Source organism: Terrapene carolina, unplaced genomic scaffold (genome assembly GCF_002925995.2).
Source record: "Terrapene carolina triunguis isolate 2854851 unplaced genomic scaffold, T_m_triunguis-2.0 Scaffold58, whole genome shotgun sequence".
Lineage (NCBI taxonomy): Eukaryota > Metazoa > Chordata > Testudines > Emydidae > Terrapene > Terrapene triunguis.
Genome location: NW_020664409.1, coordinates 92,246,974 through 92,270,943, shown reverse-complemented (window position 1 = coordinate 92,270,943; position 23,970 = coordinate 92,246,974). Strand labels below are relative to the sequence as shown.

Below are 23,970 nucleotides of genomic sequence, written 5' to 3'. Positions count from 1 at the left end.
GCATTTTTCTGCAAATGTTTGCAATTAGGCTAATTGAATTTAACTCAGTGGAACTGGTTCTAGACCCAACTTAGTCTGAATGGGCAGTTCTTCCTCCCTCTCTCCCCCCCCTCCCCACAGGACCTCCCTTCCTCCTCCCTGTCCCCATCCTCCGCCCTATTAAAACAACCTCCAAGTCTCACTTGTTAGAAGACCCCATAACGAGGAGGAGGCAGAAAAGCAACAGCAGGAAAGAAAAAGTCAAGACGTCTGGAAAATATTACCCGCCTGCTGCTGCGCCTCACTGACCCAGGCGCTCGAGCTGCGAGGCATCACCAAAGAGACTTTCTAATATTGATGCTGCCCATCTCGCAACTTTCAGAGCCTGCAGCTTCTCCAGGCTCCTGGCGACTCGCGTTTCAAACAGGACCGTCCGCTCCAGCGTCAGAAACAAGCCTCACATTGATTATTTCGAAGCGGGTTTTTTTGTTTTTTTAAAGAGAGACACTTTTGAGCTAGAAACTGAAGCAGAGAAAGGAAAAGGAGGGGGAGGGAGGGAAAACACGTGGGAGAGAAATGAGGGCGAGTGAATAATTTCCAATGATTATTTCTCCTTGATGCTCAATCCTTGAGACGCGCGATTTGATCTATTACCTCAATACTGGAAACTGTTCCGCAGGAGCTACAAAATACAAGACCACCCAGCAAGCCGAGGACCCTTTATGACCAAAGGACAAACAAGGTACGTGATTTATATTTATTTCATCTAAAGAGGAACAAATCATTTTAGACTTCGAATTAAAGTTGTCGCAAAGAAGACTGAGATAGATTTATATGCATCTGAATGGAATTTGGGGAATATTTACCCTCCCCCATGCACACCTATTCTGGCAATAAAGTAGAATGCAGAGTGCCTTGGTGCATTTTTTACACTAACTTCTCCCCTAAAAAAATGCTTTAGATCTTGTCGAGCTCACGCAATTTATCCGCGGGAAATGCGGGATGTGGTTAGAAAGTTTTTCTTTCACCTAAGCTGCAAAGGTGCGTTGGGACTGGAGCCTCCTCGACTCTCCACACGCACCATATCCAGCCTGCTGCTGGGTTTTTGGATTGCACACAGTGTAGTCATTTATCCACTTGTGCAAACATGACCGTGGTCCCCTCCCTCTCCGCTGTGCGTTCAGGGGTTGGGGGACGTGACAGGAGCAGAGGCAGGGATGGGGCTGCAGGAAGGCTGGGGGGAGGAGGGGGTTGTCCTATAGCCCCACCTCCGAGAGCGCAAACGCGATCAAGATGTCTCGCTGAACTACAAAGTGGGGAGAGAGATCCCGGGGGGTGGGGAGTCTAGAGGCGGGGGTGACCTACCACTACCAGGAAAACTTTTTAGCACCTCCCCTAAGGCGCCCGGTCGTTGCATAGGCTGAGCAGGAGAGTGTAACTTGGAGCAGCCCTGCTGGGCTCCGATGCAAACGGTCACTAGTCCTAACCACGCCAGTTTGAATCGGTTCACGCGTGTGTATTTTTTTGGGGGGGGGTACGTGGCATGCCAGCCAGCGGGCTAGGGCCGTGTTTTAAGAGCAAATCGGGGGCCGGCTGGTGGGGTGGCGGGCAGGCTCCGAGCCCCACCCCTGGATCCGCACCCCTACGGTGTGCCCCCCCCCCCGCGCCCCCCCCCCCCCCCCCCCCACACACACACAAAGCGTCCCGGGGAGCAGGAGGGCGGATCTGGCCCGAGCAGTGGTGCTGCTAGCGGCCGAGGGGGAGGGGGCGAGCGGTGGGTGCCGGGGAGAGACCCCAGTGTCAGGTTACGGTCCAGCTGTCACGGTGCTGCGGGAGCCCGTCCCACTCCCAGCAATGGCTCAGCGCCCGCAGGAGGCGTGTCTCTCCGGCGCAGGAGCTGCGGAGGCACCCCAGCCTGGGGTATGTACCTGTGCACGGAGCACAGGCGGCAGGGCAGGGAGAGCCGCTGCTGCTGCTGCTGCTGCACGGGGTCAAGAAACGCCTGCGCCGAGCGAGAGCCGGCTGCGCTCCCGTGCCTGCTGCTCCCGCCAGCCGCCGCCAAGCCAGCACCGCCGGGGAAAGACATTTACAAGCTGCAACCCACGTGGCAGAGCGGGGAATACCTTTGAGGTCACTGCATTAGGGGCCGCCCCCTGTGATGCAAGAGCGCGCCTCTCCCTGATTGGCTAATGCCTGCGGGAAGGGGGTTCCCCAGGAAGTGGCGGTCTGAGCCTAGGGCTCCTTCGCTCAGTCGTTTGCTGGAGGAGAGGAGTTGGGAGACTTTAGCACGTGTCGCTTTAGGAAGTGAAGCTGCTCTCTGACAAAGAGCCCTGGAGTATTGTGCAACGAGCACTCCAGCTTCCCTTGCTTAAAAGGTTTGCTGCTTGGGGGAGACCAGCCCAGGAGCCAGATTGTGATCTCCCTTATCCCGCCTTCAACGGAGCTTCTGCATATTTGCCCAGTGCAAGAGAGATCACAATCTGCCCCATGCATTCCAACAGCAGCACACTTCAGAACCACGCAGACAACAGAAAGCAACATACTGATGTGGATGTCATTGTGGATTAATGTTCCTACATCGCTTCTGACATGAAAGTGTTATGTTAATTTTACTTTGAATTTAATCTTATGTATTATGCAGATGCTCTATATAAAATAGCAGAGAACCGAGTTCCAAATTTCAGTTTGTCTTCTACTGACAAGATAGAAGAGGTCAAAGGTTTCCTTATCACACATTGGTAGAAGCTGTACAAACTCTTAATGTTTGCTTACTTTAAAATATTCATACATATCACAGTTTTCAAAACGAAAACAAACGTTTTCACTAGCACACATTGAGGCATACAGCATTAGTGCCTCGGTACTTGTTCCAGGGAACTGCTAGGTTATTGCAGTTGTGTGCAACTACACACACATACTTGCATGAGTAATCTAATTAGAACATAAGAATGGCCATACTGGGTCAGACCAAAGGTCAATCAAGCCCAGTATCCTGTCCTCTGACAGTGGCCAATGGCAGGTGCCCCAAAGGGAATGAACAGAACTGGTAATCATCAAGTGATCCATCCCCTGTCACCCAATCCCAGCTTCTGGCAAACAGAGGCTAGGGACACCATTTCATTACATTGAATGGGACTCCTCATGCAACTCAACAGGTGTAAGAGTTTGCAGGATCCAGTTCTTAGTCTTGTTGGGCTTTGGGCACTTTAAAATGACCATATTAATATTAAATTATTAGTTTCAAGCTAGCATCTTTCCTTCAAACACTATATATGAAAGTAATATTAAAGAGTCATGGGTGGAAGCTTAGGCACAATGAAGTCAATTAGTCATTGCCTTCTGTGGAGCCAGGATTTCATGCCAAGCCTGTAAATCTTCTTACACACATGCCCATATACCATGGGCCAAATTCTCTGCTAGTCCACAAGGACACAGCACCACTGACTTCAATGGAATTTCACACATGTACACTAGCAGAGAATTTGGCCATACACATTTATGGCATTGGAGCAAACAAATTATTTTGTCTCCTCCTCTAGATTTATATACACAGGGCTAAATGATTCCTGTATTGAAGGTGATGGGACGACTCACATAAGTCAGTAGGATATGGCCTATGATCTACGAATGAGCAGTAAATAAATTACAAGATCACAAAGAGATAAACACCAATCAAATTTATTTAAGGTGGATAACATGCATTATGTAATTAGTTCAGGGGTTCTCAAACTTCATTGCACTGCAACCCCCTAAATGATCCCAGAAGGGCAGACTGAAGCCTGAACCCACCCAAATCCCATTGCCCTGGGTGGGGGGTCCAAAGCCCGAGCCCCATCCCGAGCCCCACCACCTAGGGAGCGTCAAAGCCAAAGCCCAAGGGCTTCAGCCCCAGGCAGGGGGCCTGTAACCTGAGCCTCTTGAAGCCCTCACCCTGGGAGTGGGGCTCAGGCTTCAGCCCAGGCTCCAGCCAGTCTAAAGCCAGCCCTAGTGACCCCGTTAAAAGTGGGTCCCAACCCACTTTGGGGTCCCAGCCCGCAGTTTGAGAACCACTGAAATGTTTAATTCCAAATACTTACCTAAACTGCATGACAGGTAAACTGGAAATGATTGATAAAACAGAATTTTTTGTACAATCATGGCTTACCTTTGCATAACCCTATGAGTTTGTCACCATTGTTTACATCAGGGACAAAACTAACAAACAATAGAGGCCTTGCTAAGGCTCATAAGAGAATACTTTTGGAGGAGTAGTGAGTACCTATTGGGGTCCAGGAAGTGGGCGGGCATAAGTAGTGAGTAGAAAGAGAAGATCCTTGGTCCAGTATTCAAAAACATCTAAAGGCAGGCATAGTTTGTTGTCATTAATTCTGATATGCTATCCTGTTCTCTCTATTTAACCTAAAACCAGGCTTAACTTTAGTCTTATGTGAACCCCTTCGAGAAGATAAACGGTATGTAAAATCTGGAAGTGACAAATAACTCTAAACAACAGATATGGTAACTCTATTGATGTAAAAATGTGCAGATGTAACATAACTTTTGTTTCCCCTCTGCCAGTTGTAAACTGGAAGAGGGAATGTGGACAGTTATTTTATGCTTATAATTAATATTTTATGGAATCATTTGTACTTCACAGTTGAAATATTTATTTTGCTGCCAAAATACATTTAAATTTCTTTAAGTTGGATGCCAATTCATAATAATCAGATAACGTTTACACTATATGTGTATATGTAGACGTTGTTTGTGTATATATACATTACAGCATATATTAATCTGTGTATATACTCTCTTATGCACACCCACATACACACTGGCCAGACTGAAGCCAAAACCCACTAGTCACATGGGTAAGGAAATCAAGTTTTGGCTTATAAAAGGCTAACCAAATTCTTCCCTTGGCTGTATGCATACAACTCTCTCTGACATCAGCGGGAGATCTGTTTATATACTGATAATGTGTGTGAGACATTTTATATTGGACTTGATCCCAAAACCTTTGGTGATCATATCTCATTGATACCAACAGGAATATTAGCCTGAGTGAGGACAGTAGGACTTGATAATCATCTGAATAATTACATTCAAATCAATTGAATTACTCATGTGGGTAAGCTGAGCAAGGTTTGGACTGATATATGGTTGGGGGAGGGGGAAGAGACAGAGATAGATATTAAATTACAAAACTGGTGGATTCTGAAAGACACTCGAGAAGGGTTACAAATCAGATCCTTAGCTCTTATATAGAACTGTTCATCAGTAGATCTCAAAACACTTTAGTGCGTTACTCAGTATCGGTATCCTTCTTGTACACATGGGAAACTAAATTGTGTGGTTAATCTGTTGTGTCTCTTACATTTCAGGAAATATTATTCAGTATAATATTGTTGTAAAGGTTAAAAAGTATCATATAACTTGGATACATTTTTACTAGGGCAAAACTGTAAATGACTCTGCTTTATAAAGAGAGTTTAATTTTAAGCTATGTCCCTAGATCAGGGCCATTTTGTACTACAGAGGTTTAACTATTTCAGTGGTGTTCATCAGAAAAAGCAATGGAATATTATGGCCTGCAGTATTTGTAATCTTATTTGATGTTCAGATCCACATTTTGATTTAAATTCCAAAGCATCTGAACTCTCTCCCCCCACCCCCGTGAGTATTCTACTTCAAAACCCAATTACAACCATTCCTAAATAGTATCATTATCATATTGTAACGTTAATCCTCCTTTTTTAAAGTTTATCCCAGAAAATTTGAAACGGATAAGAAGTGATTAAAAAAACAAACCAACAAAACCCCCACTTAGTTTCCTTTGTATTTGTGACCTTATATCTCACCCTTCTTGTTTTCAATCTTTCGGGAGAAAAAGTGGCTCAGGGTTTCCTCTGAAAAGCTGTGTGCACATTGCCATTAGGGACCTCGTCTTAAACAGCTGATGTAGTGAGCTACATCCCATGTGTTGCAAACAAGTCTGACTTTAATTTGACCCCTGTTAGTCACCAGTTCCAAATCCCATATTAGCAGATGGAGAGGACCACCTAAAGGCTTTCACTACTTGAGAAAACAGCTACATAAATGTGTAAGGGGTCTTTTGCGTGTTTTTTACCCCATATTATACAGATTTCAAAGGGGAGACCAGCATTTCTCAAATCGAGGGGCCTGACCCAAAAGGGAGTTGCGGGGAAGGGAAGTGTCGCAAAGTTATTTTAGGGGGGTCACAGTATTGCCACCTTTACTTCTGCACTGCCTTCAGAACTGGGCAGCTGGAGAGCGACAGCTCTTAGCGAGGCACCCAGCTCTGAAGGCAGCGCCCTGCCAGCAGCACTGCAAAAGTAAGAGTGGCAATACCATACCATGTCATCCTTACTTCTGCGCTGCTGCCTTCAGAGCTGGGCGGACGGATAATGGCGGCTCCTGACTGAGGGCCCAAGTCTGCAGGCAGCAGAACAGAAGGAAGGGTAGCAATACCATACCAGGCCATCCTTACTTCTGCGCTGCTGCTGACGGTGGCTCTGCCTTCAGAGCTGGGCTCCTGGCCAGCAGCTACTGCTCTCTGTCTGCCCAGCTATGAAGGCAGTGCCCTGGCAGCGCAGAAGTAAGGGCAGCGCAGAAGTAAGGGTAGCACCCCTACAATAACCTTGCAACCCAAACATATAGTCAGGACCCCTAAAATTACAACACCGTGAAATTTCAGATTTAAATAGCTGAAATCATGAAATTTATGATTTCTAAGATCTTATGACGGTGAAATTGATCAAATGGACCCTGAATGTGGTAGGGCCCTACTCATTTCAGGCCTTTTCATTTTTCAAATGCACTGATCATGTGCAGCTCCTTTTGGTCTCTGAGAGGAATACCCCTCCATGTCTATGGAAAATGATTTACACTCTCAGGGCCACACTGTGCCAGCCTCACTCAAGAGGAACATTATCTTATGCCACAACTAGTCCCATCAATTTCAATGGGATAACTTGGTGAGTAAGGCCCTGAGTCAGGAAAGTATCCCAAGCCAAGAAAGCACTTAAGGACATGCTTAACTTGAAGCAAATGCCTAACTCTCATTGCGAGTTAAGTGTTTTCCTGGATATGGGTGAACTTAAACACATATTGAAGTGTTTTCCTGATTCAGAACCTAACGTACTATACAACATGAGTAAAGATGGCACAACATGGGCCTTAATTATAAATTAGATGGCACAGCTCCGTTTTCTATAGTCGTTCAAACATTCTTATCCAGAAGCTTTTATGAAAAGCCCTATAGAATTTCAGGTTTCAGTTACACTGCCAGGTAAGGCTAGTGTAGAGTAAGATCTATTTAATCTCAGCAGTGGTGAGAAACACTACTTTTCATGCACTTACACCCTCATGCTAATGTAAACAGACATTATGCTGGATATTTGCAGTGTTGTTGTAGCTGTATTGGGCCCAGGATATTAGAGTGGCAAGGTGGGGGAGGTAATATTTTATATTGGACCAACTTCTGTTGGTGAGTGAGGCCCACTATCCTGCTACATGGAGCTTCTCTTCAGGTCTGGGAAAGGAACTCAGAGTCACAGCTAAATACAAGCCCACCTGCTCCTTAGGCTTCAGAGCCCCAGCCCCAAGCCCAAGCTGCAACTTCAAAGTGCTGCTTACAGACCGATTTTTAGAGCGTTAATGCGAACCCTGCTAGCCCCAAGTCTGCTGAGCCGGGCTGGAAGGCTCGCCTCTCTGCAGGCTGTGTAGACATACCCATTTATTTTAATGGTGCATGATTAGGCACTTGGGCCCAGTTCCTCAAATATATTTAGGCTCCTACCTTCCATTGCCTATATATCTTGAGGATCTGGGCCATGGTCCCATTATATAGGCAACAAGATTTCACTCAGAGAGCCTGATCCAAACCCCACTAAAGTCAAAGATTCTCTCTGACTTCATCAGGCTCTGGATGAAGCCCTTAATGAGCTTAGTAATTTATACATGTATTTATAAATCTGATCTTCTTCTCTTCGAAGTCAATGGCAAAGCCCCAAGTGACTTCAATGGGAGCTGGATCAGGGCTGGAATTTATTTTATTCATTCAAAACAAAGGGCCAAATCTGGACACTTTTGAACAGTCTTATTTGGGCAGAACACCCTTTGAAGTTAATGGTGGTCTGCAGGATTTAGGCCTAAGGGCATAATTTAGAAAGGGGTATTAAAGAAGTCACTGAAAAAAAACAGTGATCTGAAAAGTTAAACTGGGCACTTAGTCTTCACTATATTCTTGCTACCTTGGGCCTGATTCAGCAATGGAGTTACAGCAGTGTAAAATTGGAATAACACATTCCTGAGTTAGGTCTTTGGTTTCTCTGATAGTTATTGGAGTTATGCTCAAATGTAAAATTCAGTAAAATCATGTTCAAAGTGTGATTAAGGATGTGGCTAAGAGTTACGCAGGAGGCCAGACTCTCTTCATAATAGTTCCCGTTGGCCTTAAAAGTCTCTGATATAGCAATCGCCTACTCAGCACTCCTTTTTGGCCCCAGACATGTAAAAATGTGAATTTCCTGTAAGATCCTTGGCAAAATGTTTAAAGCAGGGTGGAGGTTTTTTGGCTCCTCTCTCTTTGTGTATATTCAAACCGATAAAGATCAGGTCTACTGGGCAAAACATCAACAGTCCACATGCTAAAGCTTGAGAACGTTCCTTGAACAGCTTTTTCCAGACTCTCCCAGACAGTCAGTCAGTTAAAAGTCTAATTGTCAAACTCTAGTTTATATGTATAAAAGGGGAAAGAGAGTTCACTAAAGCCACAAATTTAGGTCAAAGTATGCATTAGTTTTGTAGCCAGGGATTATATTTATATATTAATATATATATTATATATTATATTTAGTTTAGATTGTTTTTGATGAAAAAAATAAAATAAAATTGCTGTTTTATCAGGTCCAGAAACCCATTTCTTGATCTCATGAGAATATTTTGAGGGGAAGTTATGCTACACACAGAACTCAACATTTTTGTGCAGATATATTTCATAGGAAGAGAGAATTAATATGGTAACATGACCGGCACTGTAGCAAGTTAGTTATGTATAACTGCTTCAATTTTATTGTAATGTAAGCACAGTCTGGCCCCTGCTCCCATCCTTTCATGTATTTATACCTGCTCCTGTATTTTCCACCCCATGCATCTGATGAAGAGGGTTCTAGTCCATGAAAGTTTATGCCCAAATAAATTTGTTAGTCTCTAAGGTGCCACAAGGACTCCTCGTTGTTCATGCTATAAAAGAGTCGTTACTGAGACAAATTCAGCCCAGGTGTAAGATGGCATAATACCTTTTAAGTTCATGAATAAACACATGGACCACATATTCTGATCTTTAGGATCATCTAATTTAGACGAGACTAATTATTTTATTTTATTCATTTATTTCTAATGCACCTATCGTTTGGCATTCATGGTCATGTTCTGTAACGCTTCTCTAAGACACCTGTCATGGAAAGCTTTTTGAGTGATCTTCTCTGCAACATTTCAGACAGGTCAGAATAGGGACTGTCAATTTACAGTCAATAGACTTACTTCTGGCCATAAATTTGCTGATGTGTACCTCTGGCACCTGCCAGAATTTGGCTTTAGGTATTCAAGCAAGTTTTAGTTATAGAGTCCAGGTTATGCTACTTACTTAACTATTGTCTCCAATTAGAAATTTCAGAGCCTTCCTCCCATATTGAAATACATCACTTTAAAATAGAAAAAAGGAAGAAGTGCATTTTCTCAGCCTAAAATTCTGTGGTTTATTTTTTCCCCATGGCTGTAACTTTGCAGACTGAAATGTAAACAGCTGAGTACAGCTGCATTGCTACAGTTTAGTAGCGATTTCCCCCTGTATTTCAAGGGATGGTCTGCAGGCATATATGATGTAAAAGGGCGGTGTTCCAAATTCAGCTGTGGCCAACAGATGGTGTGATGAATATTATCAACATACACGCTGGCTGATATCAGTAGGGAAAATGTGAATAATGGAAAAGGAAAGAGAGCAAAATACAAAGAGAGGCCCTGATTCAGCAAAGCACTCAAGCATGTCTTTAAATCCCATGAAAGTCAAAGCATGCAGTTAAAGTTAAGAATGTGAATCAGGACTTTGAAGACATCATGTTACATGTTTTATGTTGGTTTTAAGAAAGCTGTTGCATAAAATGGTTGGTTTGACTGTGATTGAAAGAAATCCAGGAATATACCATACAGCTAATCTGCCTGCCTGCATACCTTTTAACATACCATTTATCACCATTTTAGCACCTTACATACTTGTTAGATCTTGCATAACCTGGAGTTCAGTAAAAGGGATACCAGGGACAGCTAAGCTAAGAATGTAGAAAGTTGTCAGAATCAACTGAAGTTTTGCAGAATTGCAAAGACTGGGTGAAATCCCAGCTATATTGCAGTCGATGGGTATTTTGTGTATTACAGTCAATGGGTATTTTGCCATTGACTTCAGTGGGTAAAATCTTGACCCCGTTGAAGTTGATGGCAATAATTCCCATGACTTCAATAGAGCTGGGATTTCACCCATATAGATATATATATTAGCCAGACATCTATTTTTTAAAAGTCTCTTCAATACTATTACACTTAAGGTCTCATCCAGGAAGCCCAGGTTTCTAGGATCAGACTCTTATGTAGATAGCACCTTTTGTCTGAGGATCTTAGAGGACCTTATACATGTTCACAAATTTTTAACACTCCAATGAGATAAGGAAGTATTGGCATCCCATTTTGCAAGCAGGGATTTGTGCAACACAGAGATGATGCAACTTGACCAAGATGATGCAGAAACAGATCCTATATCTCCTGATTCTCCATCTTGTGTTTTATCCATGAGACCACCCAGATTACATTCTGTAGCAGGAAACAGCAATCACGTTAATTATTTTTCTGGTTTTGTTGCAGATGCATTGTGAGAGATTTATATGTATCCTGAGAATACTTGGAACCACGCTCTTTGGGGTCTCCCTCCTGCTCGGAATCACAGCTGCTTACATTGTTGGCTACCAGTTTATCCAAACAGACAATTACTATTTCTCTTTTGGACTCTATGGTGCTATTTTGGCATCACATCTCATCATCCAAAGCCTATTTGCCTTTTTAGAACACAGGAAAATGAAAAGATCACTTGAGACTCCAATAAAGTTGAACAAAACAGTTGCCCTTTGTATTGCTGCCTATCAAGAGGATCCTGACTACTTAAGAAAATGTTTACTTTCAGTGAAAAGATTGACCTACCCTGGAATTAAAGTTATCATGGTCATTGATGGGAACTCAGAAGATGACATTTACATGATGGACATTTTTAGTGAAATCATGGGCAGGGACAAATCTGTCACTTATATATGGAGGAATAACTTTCACGAGAAGGGTCCAGGTGAGACAGAGGAGTCACATAAAGAGAGTATGCAACACGTAACTCAACTAGTCCTATCCAACAAAAGTATTTGCATCATGCAGAAATGGGGTGGAAAAAGAGAAGTAATGTACACAGCATTCAAAGCGCTGGGGAGAAGTGTGGATTATGTACAGGTAGGTATTAAAGCACTAGGCCAATGCCAATTCAAACATACCTTGACATAAAGCAGCTTTTGTATATTTCATGCAGCATGCTTTAGCCCATCCCAGTCCGCTATGAACACAGTGCTCCTTTCAGTCTATTTGAAAACAGCATGACCGTTGAAAGCATATTTTGTAACCTTTTAAAATGGTTAGACTTTCTGTGAGTATGCGAAATCTGTGCACTGTTATTTGAGAAGTCTGAGGCATTTCCTCATACTTAACAGTACTACTCCCTTATCAAAATGGTTACATTTTTTAAAAAAGGATCTACTTTGGAAGATCCCTGCTTTGCCAATGTAAATTGAGATCAGAGGTAATTTTTGATTCTGGGAGAAGCTGAGAGGGATGCCCTGTATACAAACATGCAAAAACTGAGTAGGGCAGGGGTCGGCAACCTTCGGCACGTGGTCTAGCCGGGTAATCCGCTGGCGGGCCGCAAGACATTTTGTCTACATTGACCATCTGCAGGTATGGCCCCCTGCAGCTCCCAGTGGCTGTGGTTCGCCATTCCCAGCCAATGGAAGCTGCGGGAAGCGGCGGCCAGCACGTCCCTGCAGCCCACGCTGCTTCCCTTAGCTCCCATTGGCCAGGAATGGTGAACCACTGGGAGCTGCGGGGGGGGCCATGCCTGCGGACAGTCAATGTAAACAAAATGTCTTGTGCCCGCCAGCGGATTACCCTGATGGGCCATGTGCCGAAGGTTGCCGACCCCTGTAATAGGGAATATCTTCAGGAATATCTCAAAAGCATTGACAAGAGTCTGTAAAAAGGAGACATCTTTAAGCCTTCAAAACTAGCTAGGACTATTCAATAAAAGGGGGGAGAGAGGGAAATGGAGAAAACACAGATGAGAAATTCTTCAGCGAAGGCCAGGAGTAGCATTTGCTTCATCTTTTACAGCTGCATTACCACACTCACCACAATTTGGCCTTTAAAGCCTTAATGACACCCTTCACTTAAAAATGAATTAGGCAGAGTCCTATCCCCATTTCTAAAGCTGCAAAGACCGATTGCTCTCAAGCTGTCATGGAGTCTGTACAAGTTTTCCTATGTTTTATGCCTGATTCTGTGATCCATATGCACAGAAGTACTCGCCACTCCTGGAAATGGCCCTATTGCCTTATATGAATTAAAACTACTCCAGTGAGTAAGGTTTGCAGGAGCAGGCCACTGTTTGTCACTGAACACCACTAGCAATGGATAAACCTTGCAAGGTTCAGGGTTTGGTTTTGACTAAGCCCTGAGAAGTTGTGATGATTATCCAAGCAATTCAGGCTTTTTAGAGGCTCTCCCCTTCCTCCCTATGGACCTCAAAGTCAGTTCCCCTGGGCTTCCCCTTTAAAAATCCTCTTTTGATGGTCAACCAGTTATGGAGCCTCTCTGCTGGGCTCTGGAAGGGACAGTGTTCTAGTTGCTCACACTCTGGGGCTACTCCAGAATGCATTGCATGATGAAGTGTGCAAGATTTGAACATCATGCCATCTGGGGCCTTGCAAAGGAGCTACACCTCTACCCTGATATAACACGAATTTGGATATAACGCGGTAAAGCAGCACTCCGGGAGGGGGGGGGGGCGGCAGGGCTGCTCACTCTGGTGGATCAAAGCAAGTTGGATATAATGCGGTTTCACCTATAACGCGGTAAGATTTTTTGGCTCCCGAGGACAGCGTTATATCGGGGTAGAGGTGTACCAGAGTAGCTGGATCAACACCATGGGGTCTTCAAAGGCCAGGGACGGTGGGTATGCTCCTGGAGGACTACAGGAAGGAGTTTCTTAGCAGGATTTTATAGGTACATGAACAGTTCATGGAGAGGGCAGAGAATAAATAAATAAAAATGTAAATCACCACCTTTCCCCAACCCACCTCAGAAAAATCAAACTAGTTTGTTCCGTAAAAGTGATGGGCCTGATCCTCCCTGGTCTCATACCTTTTGTAGTGCGAAGTGCTATTCTAATTTGAAAGCATTTTGCAATGGATGTAAATAGCTGCACAAGGAGCATAGTGAAGAATCAGGCCTGTCATATCTCCTATTTTGCTGTTCCAGTCCAGGAAAACTGTAGTGGCCAAAGTATTAATAGCTATAAGTATCTACATGGGAAACAAATATTTAATAATGAGCTCTTCAGTCTAGCAGACAAAGGTATAACATGATCCAGTGGCTGGAAGTTGAAGCTAGACAAATTCAGATTGGAAATAAGGTGTACATTTTTAACATTGAGAGTAATTAACCACTGGAACAATTTCCCAAGGGTTGAGATGGATTCTTCATCACTGACAATTTTAAAATCAAGATTGGATGTTTTACTATCAGATCTGCTTTAGGAATTCTTTTGGGGAAGTTCTATGGCCTGTGTTATACAGGAGATTGCATTAGATTATCACAGTAGTTCCTTTTGGCCTTGGAATCTATGAATCTATGAAAAATGGGAAAAAGGAAATGCCTCCCCGCAGAGATGCTGCCAGCCCTTGCTAGGTCTATTTAGCACCTGTCCACTGGGGCTGTGACTGATTCATGGCATTGACTCAAAAAGCCTGATGAGTGTCTTAAGCTATGTCTACACTACCACAGTAAGTCGACCTACGCTACGCAATTCCAGCTACGTTATTCACATGGCTGGAGTCGCCGTACCTTAGGTCGAGTTACCATGGGGTCTACACCACGGGGGGTCAACAGGAGAAACCTTACCTTACTTTTCTTGTCAGGGGTAGAGTTCAGGGGTCGACTGGAGAGTGATCTGGGGGGTCTTTACTAGACCTGCTAAATCGACTGCCGGTGGGTTGATCTCATTTTTAGGGTGACCAACTTAAGCCACCTAAAACAGGTCTGATTTTCGGTGTCTTTAGGTTGGGTGCCAAAAAAATTAGCCATCCTGAGTGTGTCATCCATTTCTGTACCAATATCTCTATGTATTGGTGACCTCTGCTTTGAGCCTTTCCTTTTTTTTACTACTGGAGAAAATACCAAATAGTTTCCATATCAAATGTTAAATCTCTGTATTATTTGTAACGTAACATGTAACTAAACTGAAAAGTGAATTTATCCTGAAATCCACAATACATACTTTCACATGAACTGCTGAACCCTTCTATTGGGGTTCTTCCCAGACTCCTAGCTAATTTACAGAAGCATCTGTGGGTCAACTCCTCATTGATCCCCTTATGAGAATAGGAAACATTTGAACGGGGTGCACCAAACACATCCAGTTTCCCTATGCCAAAGCTCAGCAAAGAAACTGCAGACTACCCATAAAAGTTTTGTTTCGATTCATATGGTTCTTAGCGCCCTCTCTCAAGTAATATCTCTCTTGTTCAGATTAGCTGATCCAATGAACAAATACAGATACTATGGAAAATAGAAGATTCTTTGTGACTATACCACAGACAAATGCTCTGTTTCATTCAACGATAAGTCTAGTTGTCTGATATCAAATGCCCTTATGTCACGGAGTCCCCGGGCGATGCTCTGGAACTTAGGGTTACCATTCGTCCGGATTCTCCCGGACATGTCCGGCTTTTCTGAGTTAAAAATGGCGTCCGGGGGGGGATTTGTAAACGTCCGGATTTCCCCCCCATGCAGAGCGCGCGCGGCTGACAGGGCAGCCGGTCGGATCGTGCCACTCGCACGGGGCTCCAGCAGCCAGAGCCCCTCCTCCGCTTCCCCCTCCTCTCCCCTGCAACTTGAGATCACTCCTCTCCTCTCGCGCTCTCTCTCCCCCTCCCTGCATTCGCAGATCGCATCGGGCCTCTGACAGTCTGGAGCTCCTCCCCCTGCTTTCCCCCTCCCCGCTGCCCAGCACGCCGCTCAGCACGCCCTGCGAGGGCAGGGACCGGGCTGTGCGCTCCGCTGGGGAGCATGGCACTGTGTCGGGCTCCGCATGGAGCCCGACACGCTGTTCTAAGAGGCACGGTAAGGGGGCCAGGGGGTCGGAGAAGGGGCAGGGAGGTTCCGGAGGGGGCAGTCAAGAGACAGGGAGCAGGGTTGGATGGGTCAGGAGTTCTGGGGGGGGTCTGTCTGGGGGTGGGGGGGTGGATAAGGGTTGGGGCAGTCAGGGGACAGGTAGGGGGTAGGATCCTAGGGGGCCAGTTAGGATGGGGGGAGGGTCTCACGAGGGGGCAGTCAGGGGACAAGGAGCAGGGAGGCTTAGGTAGGGGGTGGAGTCCTGGGGGGCAGTTAGGGGCAGGGGTCCCAGGAGGGGGCAGTCAGGGGACAAGGAGCAGGGGGAGGGTTGGAGGTTCTGAGGGGGGCGGGAAGTGGGAGGGAGTGGAAGGGGCAGGGGCAAGGCTAGGGCAGGACGGGGGCAGGGCTAGGGCTGGGCTCCTCCTGTCCTCTTTTTTGATTGTTGAAATATGGTAACCCTACAGGAACTGCTCCTTACGAAGCCAATCAGGACTCTGGTGAAGTCTCCTCTCTGTGAGCAGACTGTCTCCAGGGCAAGAAGCTCACACAGCTTCCACCTTCCTGGGTCTGACCTTGGAGCGTTCAGTATCCTCTGCCCCTCTGTGCGCTTCCCACAGCGAGTCCACCCAGGCGGGGTCCTGGGGAAGCCAGAGGGTCCTGCCCCCCCACTTCGCAGTCAGACGTGAGTCTTAGCCAGCCAGTAAAACAGAGGTTTATTAGATGACAGGAACATAGTCTAAAACAGAGCTTGTAGGTACAGAGAACAGGACCCCTCAGCCGGGTCCATTTTGGGGGGCAGCGAGCCAGACACCCACATCTGCCCTCTGCCCTCACTCCTTGTCCCCAGCTAGCTCCAAAACTCACTCACCCTTCAGCCCCTCCTCCTCTGCGCTTTGTTCCTTTCCCGGGCCAGGAGGTCACCTGATTCCTTTGTTCTCCAACACCTTTAGCTATCTCCTTGCAGGGGGGAAGGGCCCCGGCCATTAGTTGCCAGGAGACAGAGTGCCGGCCATTTATGCACACTGGCCTTTTGCTCTGCAACAATCTCACCCCCTAGAGACTTAAGAAATGCATAGGGGAAACTGAGGCACCCACACAATATTCAGAGGAAACATTAAGAAACAGTCCCAGTTCATCACACCTTAACAGAAGTAACAATACAAATTCCAAACAGAGATTTTATTGCATTTCATATAATATGTAAACTGAGTCACTATATTCACTCTTATTTTAATTTTCTTCTCTAGTACATTCCCTAACTCCATTTTTTTCTTTTTTTTTCTTTGTGTTACTTATAGGTTTGTGATTCAGATACAATGCTTGATCCAGCCTCATCGGTGGAGATGGTAAAGGTTTTAGAGGAAGATCCAATGGTTGGCGGAGTTGGGGGTGATGTGCAGGTGAATATGGTGAACTTCAGATTAACTGAGCAGTATTAGCAGCAAATATTTCTAAAACAAAATTATCCCAGACTTACACAAGGAATTAGGAATTTTGTAGCAGTATTTGAGTCCTGTTTATTTTAAGAGATTTTCTATGTCTGGTGGTACTCATCACTACCATAGTATCTAAGGACCTTGTAATCTTTATAATATATTTAGCCTCACTACACCCCTGTGAGGTAGGCCCAGATCCTCATAGGTATTTAGGTACCTAACTGATTTCAATGGAAGTTAAGTATCTTTGAGGATCTAGGCCTAAGTGATTTGCCCAAAGTTACACAGGAAGTCTGTGGTAAAATAGGGAACTGAACCTGGCTCTCCTGACTGTTACATTAGCACCCTAGCCAACAGGCCACCCTTCCTCTCCATTAATTATTTTACTATTTCCAGCTTCGATTATTAAAACTGAAAGTATTTTTGAAACCCCATAAACTAGTCACTGTATGCTGTTTTACTTTTGTATTTCTCTGAGCTAGGCCAATGAAAATCACTGAAGTCAGTTCCACTTTTGTTTCTAGTCACATTCTCTGACATTTTCATAAGAATATCCATACTGGCTCAGACAAATGGCCCAGCTAGCCCAGTATCTTGTCTTCCAATAGTGGCCAGTGCCAGATGCTACAGAGGGAATGAACAGAACAGGGTAATATATCAAGTGATCCATCTCCTGTCATCCAGTCCCAGCTTCTGGCAGTCAGAAGTTTAGGGAGACCCAGAGCATGGGGTTGCTTCTCTGACCATGTTGACTATAGCCATTGACAGAACTATCCTCCGGGAACATATTTAATTCTTTTTTGAACCCTGTTATACTTTTGACCTTCACAACATCCCCTGGCAATGAGTTCCACCAATTGACTGTGTTGTCTGAAGAAGTACTTCCTCATGTTTGTTTTAACCCTGCTGCCTATTAATTTCATTGGGTGACCCCTAGTTCTTGTGTTATGAGAAGGAGTAAATAACACTTCCCTTTTCACTTTCTCCACACCAGTCATGATTTTATAGACCTCTATCATATCCCTCCTTAGCCATCTCTTTTCTAAACTGAACAGTCCCAAGCTTTCTAATCTCACTCACATGGAAGCTGTTCCATACCCCTAATCATTTTTGTTGCCCTTCTCTGTACTTTTTCCAATTCTAATTGATCTTTTTTGAGATGAGGTGAACAGAACTGCACACAGTATTCAAGGTGTGGAAATACGATGGATTTATATAGTGGCACTTTGATATTTTCTGTCTTGTTATCTATCCCTTTCCTAATGATTCCCAACATTCTGTTCGCTTTCTTGACTGCTGCTGTACATTGAGCAGCTGTTTTCAGAGAAGTATCCATGATGACTCCATGATCTCTTTCTTAAGTGTCAACAGCTAATTTAGACCCCATCATTCTGTATGTATAGTTGGGATTATGTTTTCCAATGTGCATTACTTTGCATTTATCAACATTGAATTTCATCTGCCATTTTGTTGCCCAGGCACTCAGTTTTGTGACATCCCTTTCTAATTCCTCACTTAGCTTTCGACTTAACTATCTTGAATAACTTTATATTGTCTGCAAACTTTGCAACCTCACTTTTTACCTCTTTTTCCAGATCATTTATGAATATGTTGAACAGCACTCATTACAGTACAGATCCTTGGGGACCCCACTATTTACCTCTCTCTACTGTGAAGACTGACCATTTATTTCTGCCCTTTGTTTCTTATCTTTTAACCAGTTACTGATCCATGAGAGGACCTTCCCTCTTATACCATAACTGCCTACTTTGTTTAAGAGCCTTTTGTGAGGGACCTTATCAAAAATTTTCTGAAAGATCAAGTACACTATATCCATTGGATCAACTTTATCCACATGTTTGTTGACCCCTCAGAGAATTCAAATAGATTGGTGAGGCATGATTTCCCTTTACAAAAGCCATGTTGACTCTTCCCCAACATATCATAATTCTGTTATTTTCTATAGTTTCAACCAATTTGCCTTGTACTTAAGTTAGGCTTAGTGGCCTGTAATTGCCAGGATTCCCTCTGGAGCCTGTTTTAAAAAATGATGTTATATTAGCTATCCTCCATTAGCTATTCTCCAGGCATCTGAAACAGAGGTTGTTTTAAGCAATATGTTACATCCCACAGTTAGTAGTTTCATATTTGAGTTCCTTCAAAACTCTTGGGTGATTACCCTCTGGTCCTGGTGATGTTTTAAGTTATCAATTTGTTCCAAAACCTCTTCTATTGAAACCTCAATCTGGGACAGTTCCTCAGATCACTCACCTAAAAAGAATGGCTCAGGTGTGGCAATCTCCCTCACATCCTCTGCAGTGAAGACCAATGCAAAGAAATCATTTAGCTTCTCCGCAACAGTCTTGTCTTCCTTGCGTGCTCCTTTAGCACTTCAGTTGTCCAATGATCCCACTGATTGTTTGGAAGACTTCCTGCCTCTAATGTACTTAAAAAATTGATGTTACTTTTTGTGTCTTCTACTAGTTGCTCTTCACATTCTTTTTTGGACAACCTAATTATACTTTTACACTTGATTTACCAGAGTTTCCGTTTCTTTCTATTTTCCTCAACAGGATTTGACTTCCAATTTCTAAAGCATGCCTCTATCTGCCACTTTTACACTGTTGTTTAGCCATTGTGATATTTTTTGGTCCTTTTACTGTATCTTTTTATTTGGTGTATATTTATGATCTTTTAAAATAGTTTCCATGCAGCTTGCAGGCATTTCACTCTTGTGACTGTTCTTTTTAATTTTCGTTTACTAGTCTCCTTATTTTTGTGTAGTGCACTTTTTGAAGTTAAATGCTATTGTGATGGGTTTCTTTGGTATTTTCCTCCCTACAAGGATGTTAAATTTAATTATGTTATGGTCACTATTACCAAGCAGTTCAGCTATATTCATCTCTTGGACTAGATCCTGTGTGTCATTTAGGACTAAATCAAGAACTGCCTCCCACCTTGTGTGTTCCTGGACTAGCTTCTCCAAGAAGCAGTCATTAATGGTATCTAGAAATTTTATCTTTGCATCTCATCCTGAGGTGCCATATTCCCAGTCAATATGGAGATAGTTTAAATCCCCCATTATTATCAAGTTTTCTGTTTTTGTAGCATCTCTAATCTCCCTGAGCATTTCACAATCACCATCACCATCCTGGTCAAGTGATCGGTAGTATAAATTCCTATTGCTATATTCTTATTATTGAAGCATGGAATTCCTATGCATAGAGACTATGGTACTGTTTGATTCATTTAAGATTGTTACTATGTTTGATTATGCTTTCTTTAACAAATAGTGCCACTCCCCCACCAGCACAACCTACTCTGTCATTCCTATACATTTTGCACCCCGGTATCATCATATCCCTTCATTATCATCATTTTGTGATACCTGTTCTATCAATATCAATTTAATACCAGGCACTCAAGTTCACCCCTCTTGGTGCATTTTCAGTGCTGCAATGTTTGGGTTGCAAATGCAGCGGAGGGATGCTTATTTCTTTCAAAACAATTGCTTCTGGTGGGATTTATGAAAAAAAATGCACAATAACAGTTCCACTGGTCTTAGGTTTTGTAAAAACTTCTTGTTTCCCTCTTCACCCAGTAGACTTTTAACATGAGATGAAGGAGAAACATCTTTACTCTTGCAGGCAGCTAATAGCTGAGGCATAGGGCCTGGGAGTTAGGCACCTAAATACCTTTGAGGATCTGGGCCTGAGTCCCTGTCTGAGCTTGCTTCCCACCTTCCCTGCTGCTGCACGCTGCTCAGAACAAATCAGGCATTACACTTACCCTGAGCGTGAGAGTTAAGGAGGTGGGAGACAGTGTGAGCTCATAGAGGGAAGTGAATAGTCCCTAAGCAGCTCTTCTGCTCTGTTGCACACAGCAGAAACTGAGTACAACAGGGAGTGTGTCCCCAGGAGTCTTTCTGGGTCTGCTAAGTGGGAATAGGCAGAATAGCACAGAGGAAGAGTCAGTACATGGGGCTGGAAAGGAAGATCAATGAGTTGGGAGGGTGATTCTTTGTGGGAGTGAGGGGAAGGTTCATGTTGTTTTTGGATAGAAGGGGGAGAAGTTTTGGTGGAACAGGATCCTATTTAATGTTTATTTTGACCTCCCTAGCAATGCCCTTCTGAATAGGCATATCTGGGACTCTGAACAGTCACTGTAAGTGAGGAAGCATGGCTTCTGGAAGAGCCAATTCATCTTGGTAGGAATTGATAGTCTAACTCTTGGTTAAAAGTGCTGGCGTTTTAATGGTAACACTTGATGTTTCTCCTGAATTGTCAGGGTGGACAGCTCTTCCCACAAGTCATTGTCCCATATTTTGGTTATTGCCATTCACTTCATGAGTGTTAGTTTCTGACCCAGAAATATTTCTGTTTCTTAAGAGCTAATTTTTGAAATTTCCTTTTACTTGCAGATTTTGAACAAGTACGATTCCTGGATCTCCTTTCTCAGCAGCGTGAGATACTGGATGGCATTTAACATAGAACGAGCCTGTCAGTCCTATTTTGGCTGTGTACAGTGCATCAGTGGACCCTTGGGAATGTACAGGAACTCCTTGCTGCATGAATTTGTGGAAGATTGGTACAATCAAGAATTTATGGGCTCCCAGTGTAGTTTTGGAGATGACAGACATCTAACTAACCGAGTGCTGAGTCTGGGTTATGCCACAAAGTACACAGCTAGATCAAAGTGCCTTACTGAAACACCTATAGAATATCTAAGGTGGTTGAACCAGCAGACCCGTTGGAGTAAATCATACTTTAGAGAGTGGCTGTATAATGCAATGTGGTTCCACAAGCATCATTTGTGGATGACTTACGAAGCTGTAATCACTGGATTCTTTCCTTTCTTCCTCATTGCCACAGTCATTCAGCTTTTCTACCGGGGGAAAATCTGGAACATACTCCTTTTCTTGTTGACAGTTCAGTTAGTGGGCCTTGTAAAGTCTTCCTTTGCCAGCTGCCTTAGGGGGAACATTGTCATGGTGTTCATGTCACTCTACTCAGTGTTGTACATGTCAAGTTTACTTCCAGCGAAGATGTTCGCAATAGCCACAATAAACAAAGCAGGGTGGGGCACATCAGGAAGAAAAACCATTGTCGTCAATTTCATAGGACTTATTCCAGTATCTGTTTGGTTTACAATCCTTCTAGGCGGTGTGATTTTCACTATATGCAAGGAATCAAAAAAGTCATTTTCCGATTCAAAACAGACAGTTCTCATCATTGGTACAGTACTCTATGCATGCTACTGGGTTATGCTTTTGACTTTGTATTTGGTTCTTATCACCAAATGTGGCAGGCGGAAGAAAGGGCAACAGTACGATATGGTGCTTGATGTATGAAGTTTCTGCAGAACGTTACACAGAAAATTTGAAAGCAACCCAACAACTTGATAGTATTTGTGGCATCGAATTAATGTCACCACGAGAAATGGATCACTGCTGCTGGGACTCAAACATTCATGTTTCTATGGGTTCATTTTCATCCTGCCAAAGTAAAAACACACCATTGTTTTTTTCTGAGGGGGGAAAAAAAACCACACAGATTCAACCTGTTCACAGGAAAATGGGAGGACTTCTTTGTTTATGCACTTTTTTTTATTGTGCATACGCCTGACAGTGTTACGTTCTATATACCTCACTAGTCATGCTTATGTGGGTGGACAGAAAGGAAAGGAGTTTGGTGAATCAAGCAAAGGATCTTGCAACCTAATTTATGAACTTTTTTAAATAGTTTTGTTTTATAGGAAGGGTCTTTTTGTGTTAGGCTGACAAATGTAATGCCAAAGGTAAATTTTAAGAGGCCATTGGCTGAGCTGTATTTTTATATTATTGTCTTATTTGTGTGTGTGTATTTTTACACCAACTTTTTAAAAAATTTGCATATTTTATATTTTACTTATCTGCCAAAAGAACACTTCCCCAACATTTTGCTCTCTATCTATCCTTCTAAATACATTTTGAAAGAATTCACACTTCCTCTCCCCGCAAAAAGCTTCCCACAATGTGAAAACGTGTTGATTTTGATATTGTTCACATCAAAAATAATAAAATGTCTCTCTACATTTTTTAAATTGCTGAATGGTTATTTCTGTGAAAAGTATTTAAATGTTCTCTTGAACTTTTGACTTAATTGTATTGGAAAAGGCCAACATTGTTGTCAGTTTTTGAAGACAAACATATTTGTATGCACAAAAAGGCCAAAGGGGTACATATGTGCAATTTTATTGGAGGACATTGTAAGAGGGAACCCTGATTCTCTAAAGAGAACACTACAGTCTCGGCATATGGCCGTGGTATAAAATGGCCTGTTCTTGATGCCATTGAAGTTAATGGCAAAACTCCCATTGGTTTTGATGGGAGAAGGATTTGGGCCTACAGGTTCTGATTTTAGGACGTGCTGAGCACCCACAACTCTTTGACTTCCATGAACATTGCAGATGCTCACCACTGCTCAGGATCAGGCAGAGAGTGCACATTTTCTTAGGATAAAAATTAAACGCATTGAAGACAAAAAATGGCCAAAAATTTCAAAACCTGGGTGCCTAAATAAGGCTTCTAAACTGACACCCATATATCTTTTTTTTAAGGCTAGAAGAAACCATCAGATCATCTAGTCTGACGTCCTGTATAACACAATCCATACAATTTCACTCAGTTACCCCTGTACAGAGCCCAATAACTTGTGTCTGACAAAAGCATATCTTCCAGAAAGACATCCGGTCTTCATTGCAAGAGATGGAAAATATAATTAAGGCACTGGGTTTGAAAACTTTGGAAAAATAACTTTTAGGACTAAATTCTGCAGTCCTTAACCAGGACGTTAGGCAAAGGAATGCAGCATTGAGCCTTAATATACTATATAATGAATGATAGCACATTGGCTGCATACAAATATAGGCCCTTTTGGATTCTGGCATAAAAAGGACTGTGGCAAAGCAGAAACCAGCATATATTTTTAACAACCTAGAAGCATGTTCACCTTCCTTTATATGGAGACGTGAATATTTTCTGCTGTAGAATGAATGGGCCACACACTACCTTACTTGTCTGACTATGTTAAGGTACATGGTT

The 23,970-nt window shown here is 43.4% G+C and overlaps 1 protein-coding gene across 1 annotated transcript; it reads left to right on the top strand.

Moving 5' to 3' along the window:
- Positions 1 to 590: 590 nt before the first annotated feature.
- Positions 591 to 23,544, top strand: HAS2 (hyaluronan synthase 2). Its single transcript, XM_024217014.2, has 4 exons — positions 591 to 721; positions 10,897 to 11,523; positions 16,752 to 16,853; positions 21,310 to 23,544. The coding sequence occupies exons 2-4, from the start codon at positions 10,897 to 10,899 to the stop codon at positions 22,237 to 22,239; spliced, it is 1,659 nt and encodes a 552-aa protein (XP_024072782.1). The 5' UTR covers positions 591 to 721; the 3' UTR covers positions 22,240 to 23,544.
- Positions 23,545 to 23,970: the final 426 nt, after the last annotated feature.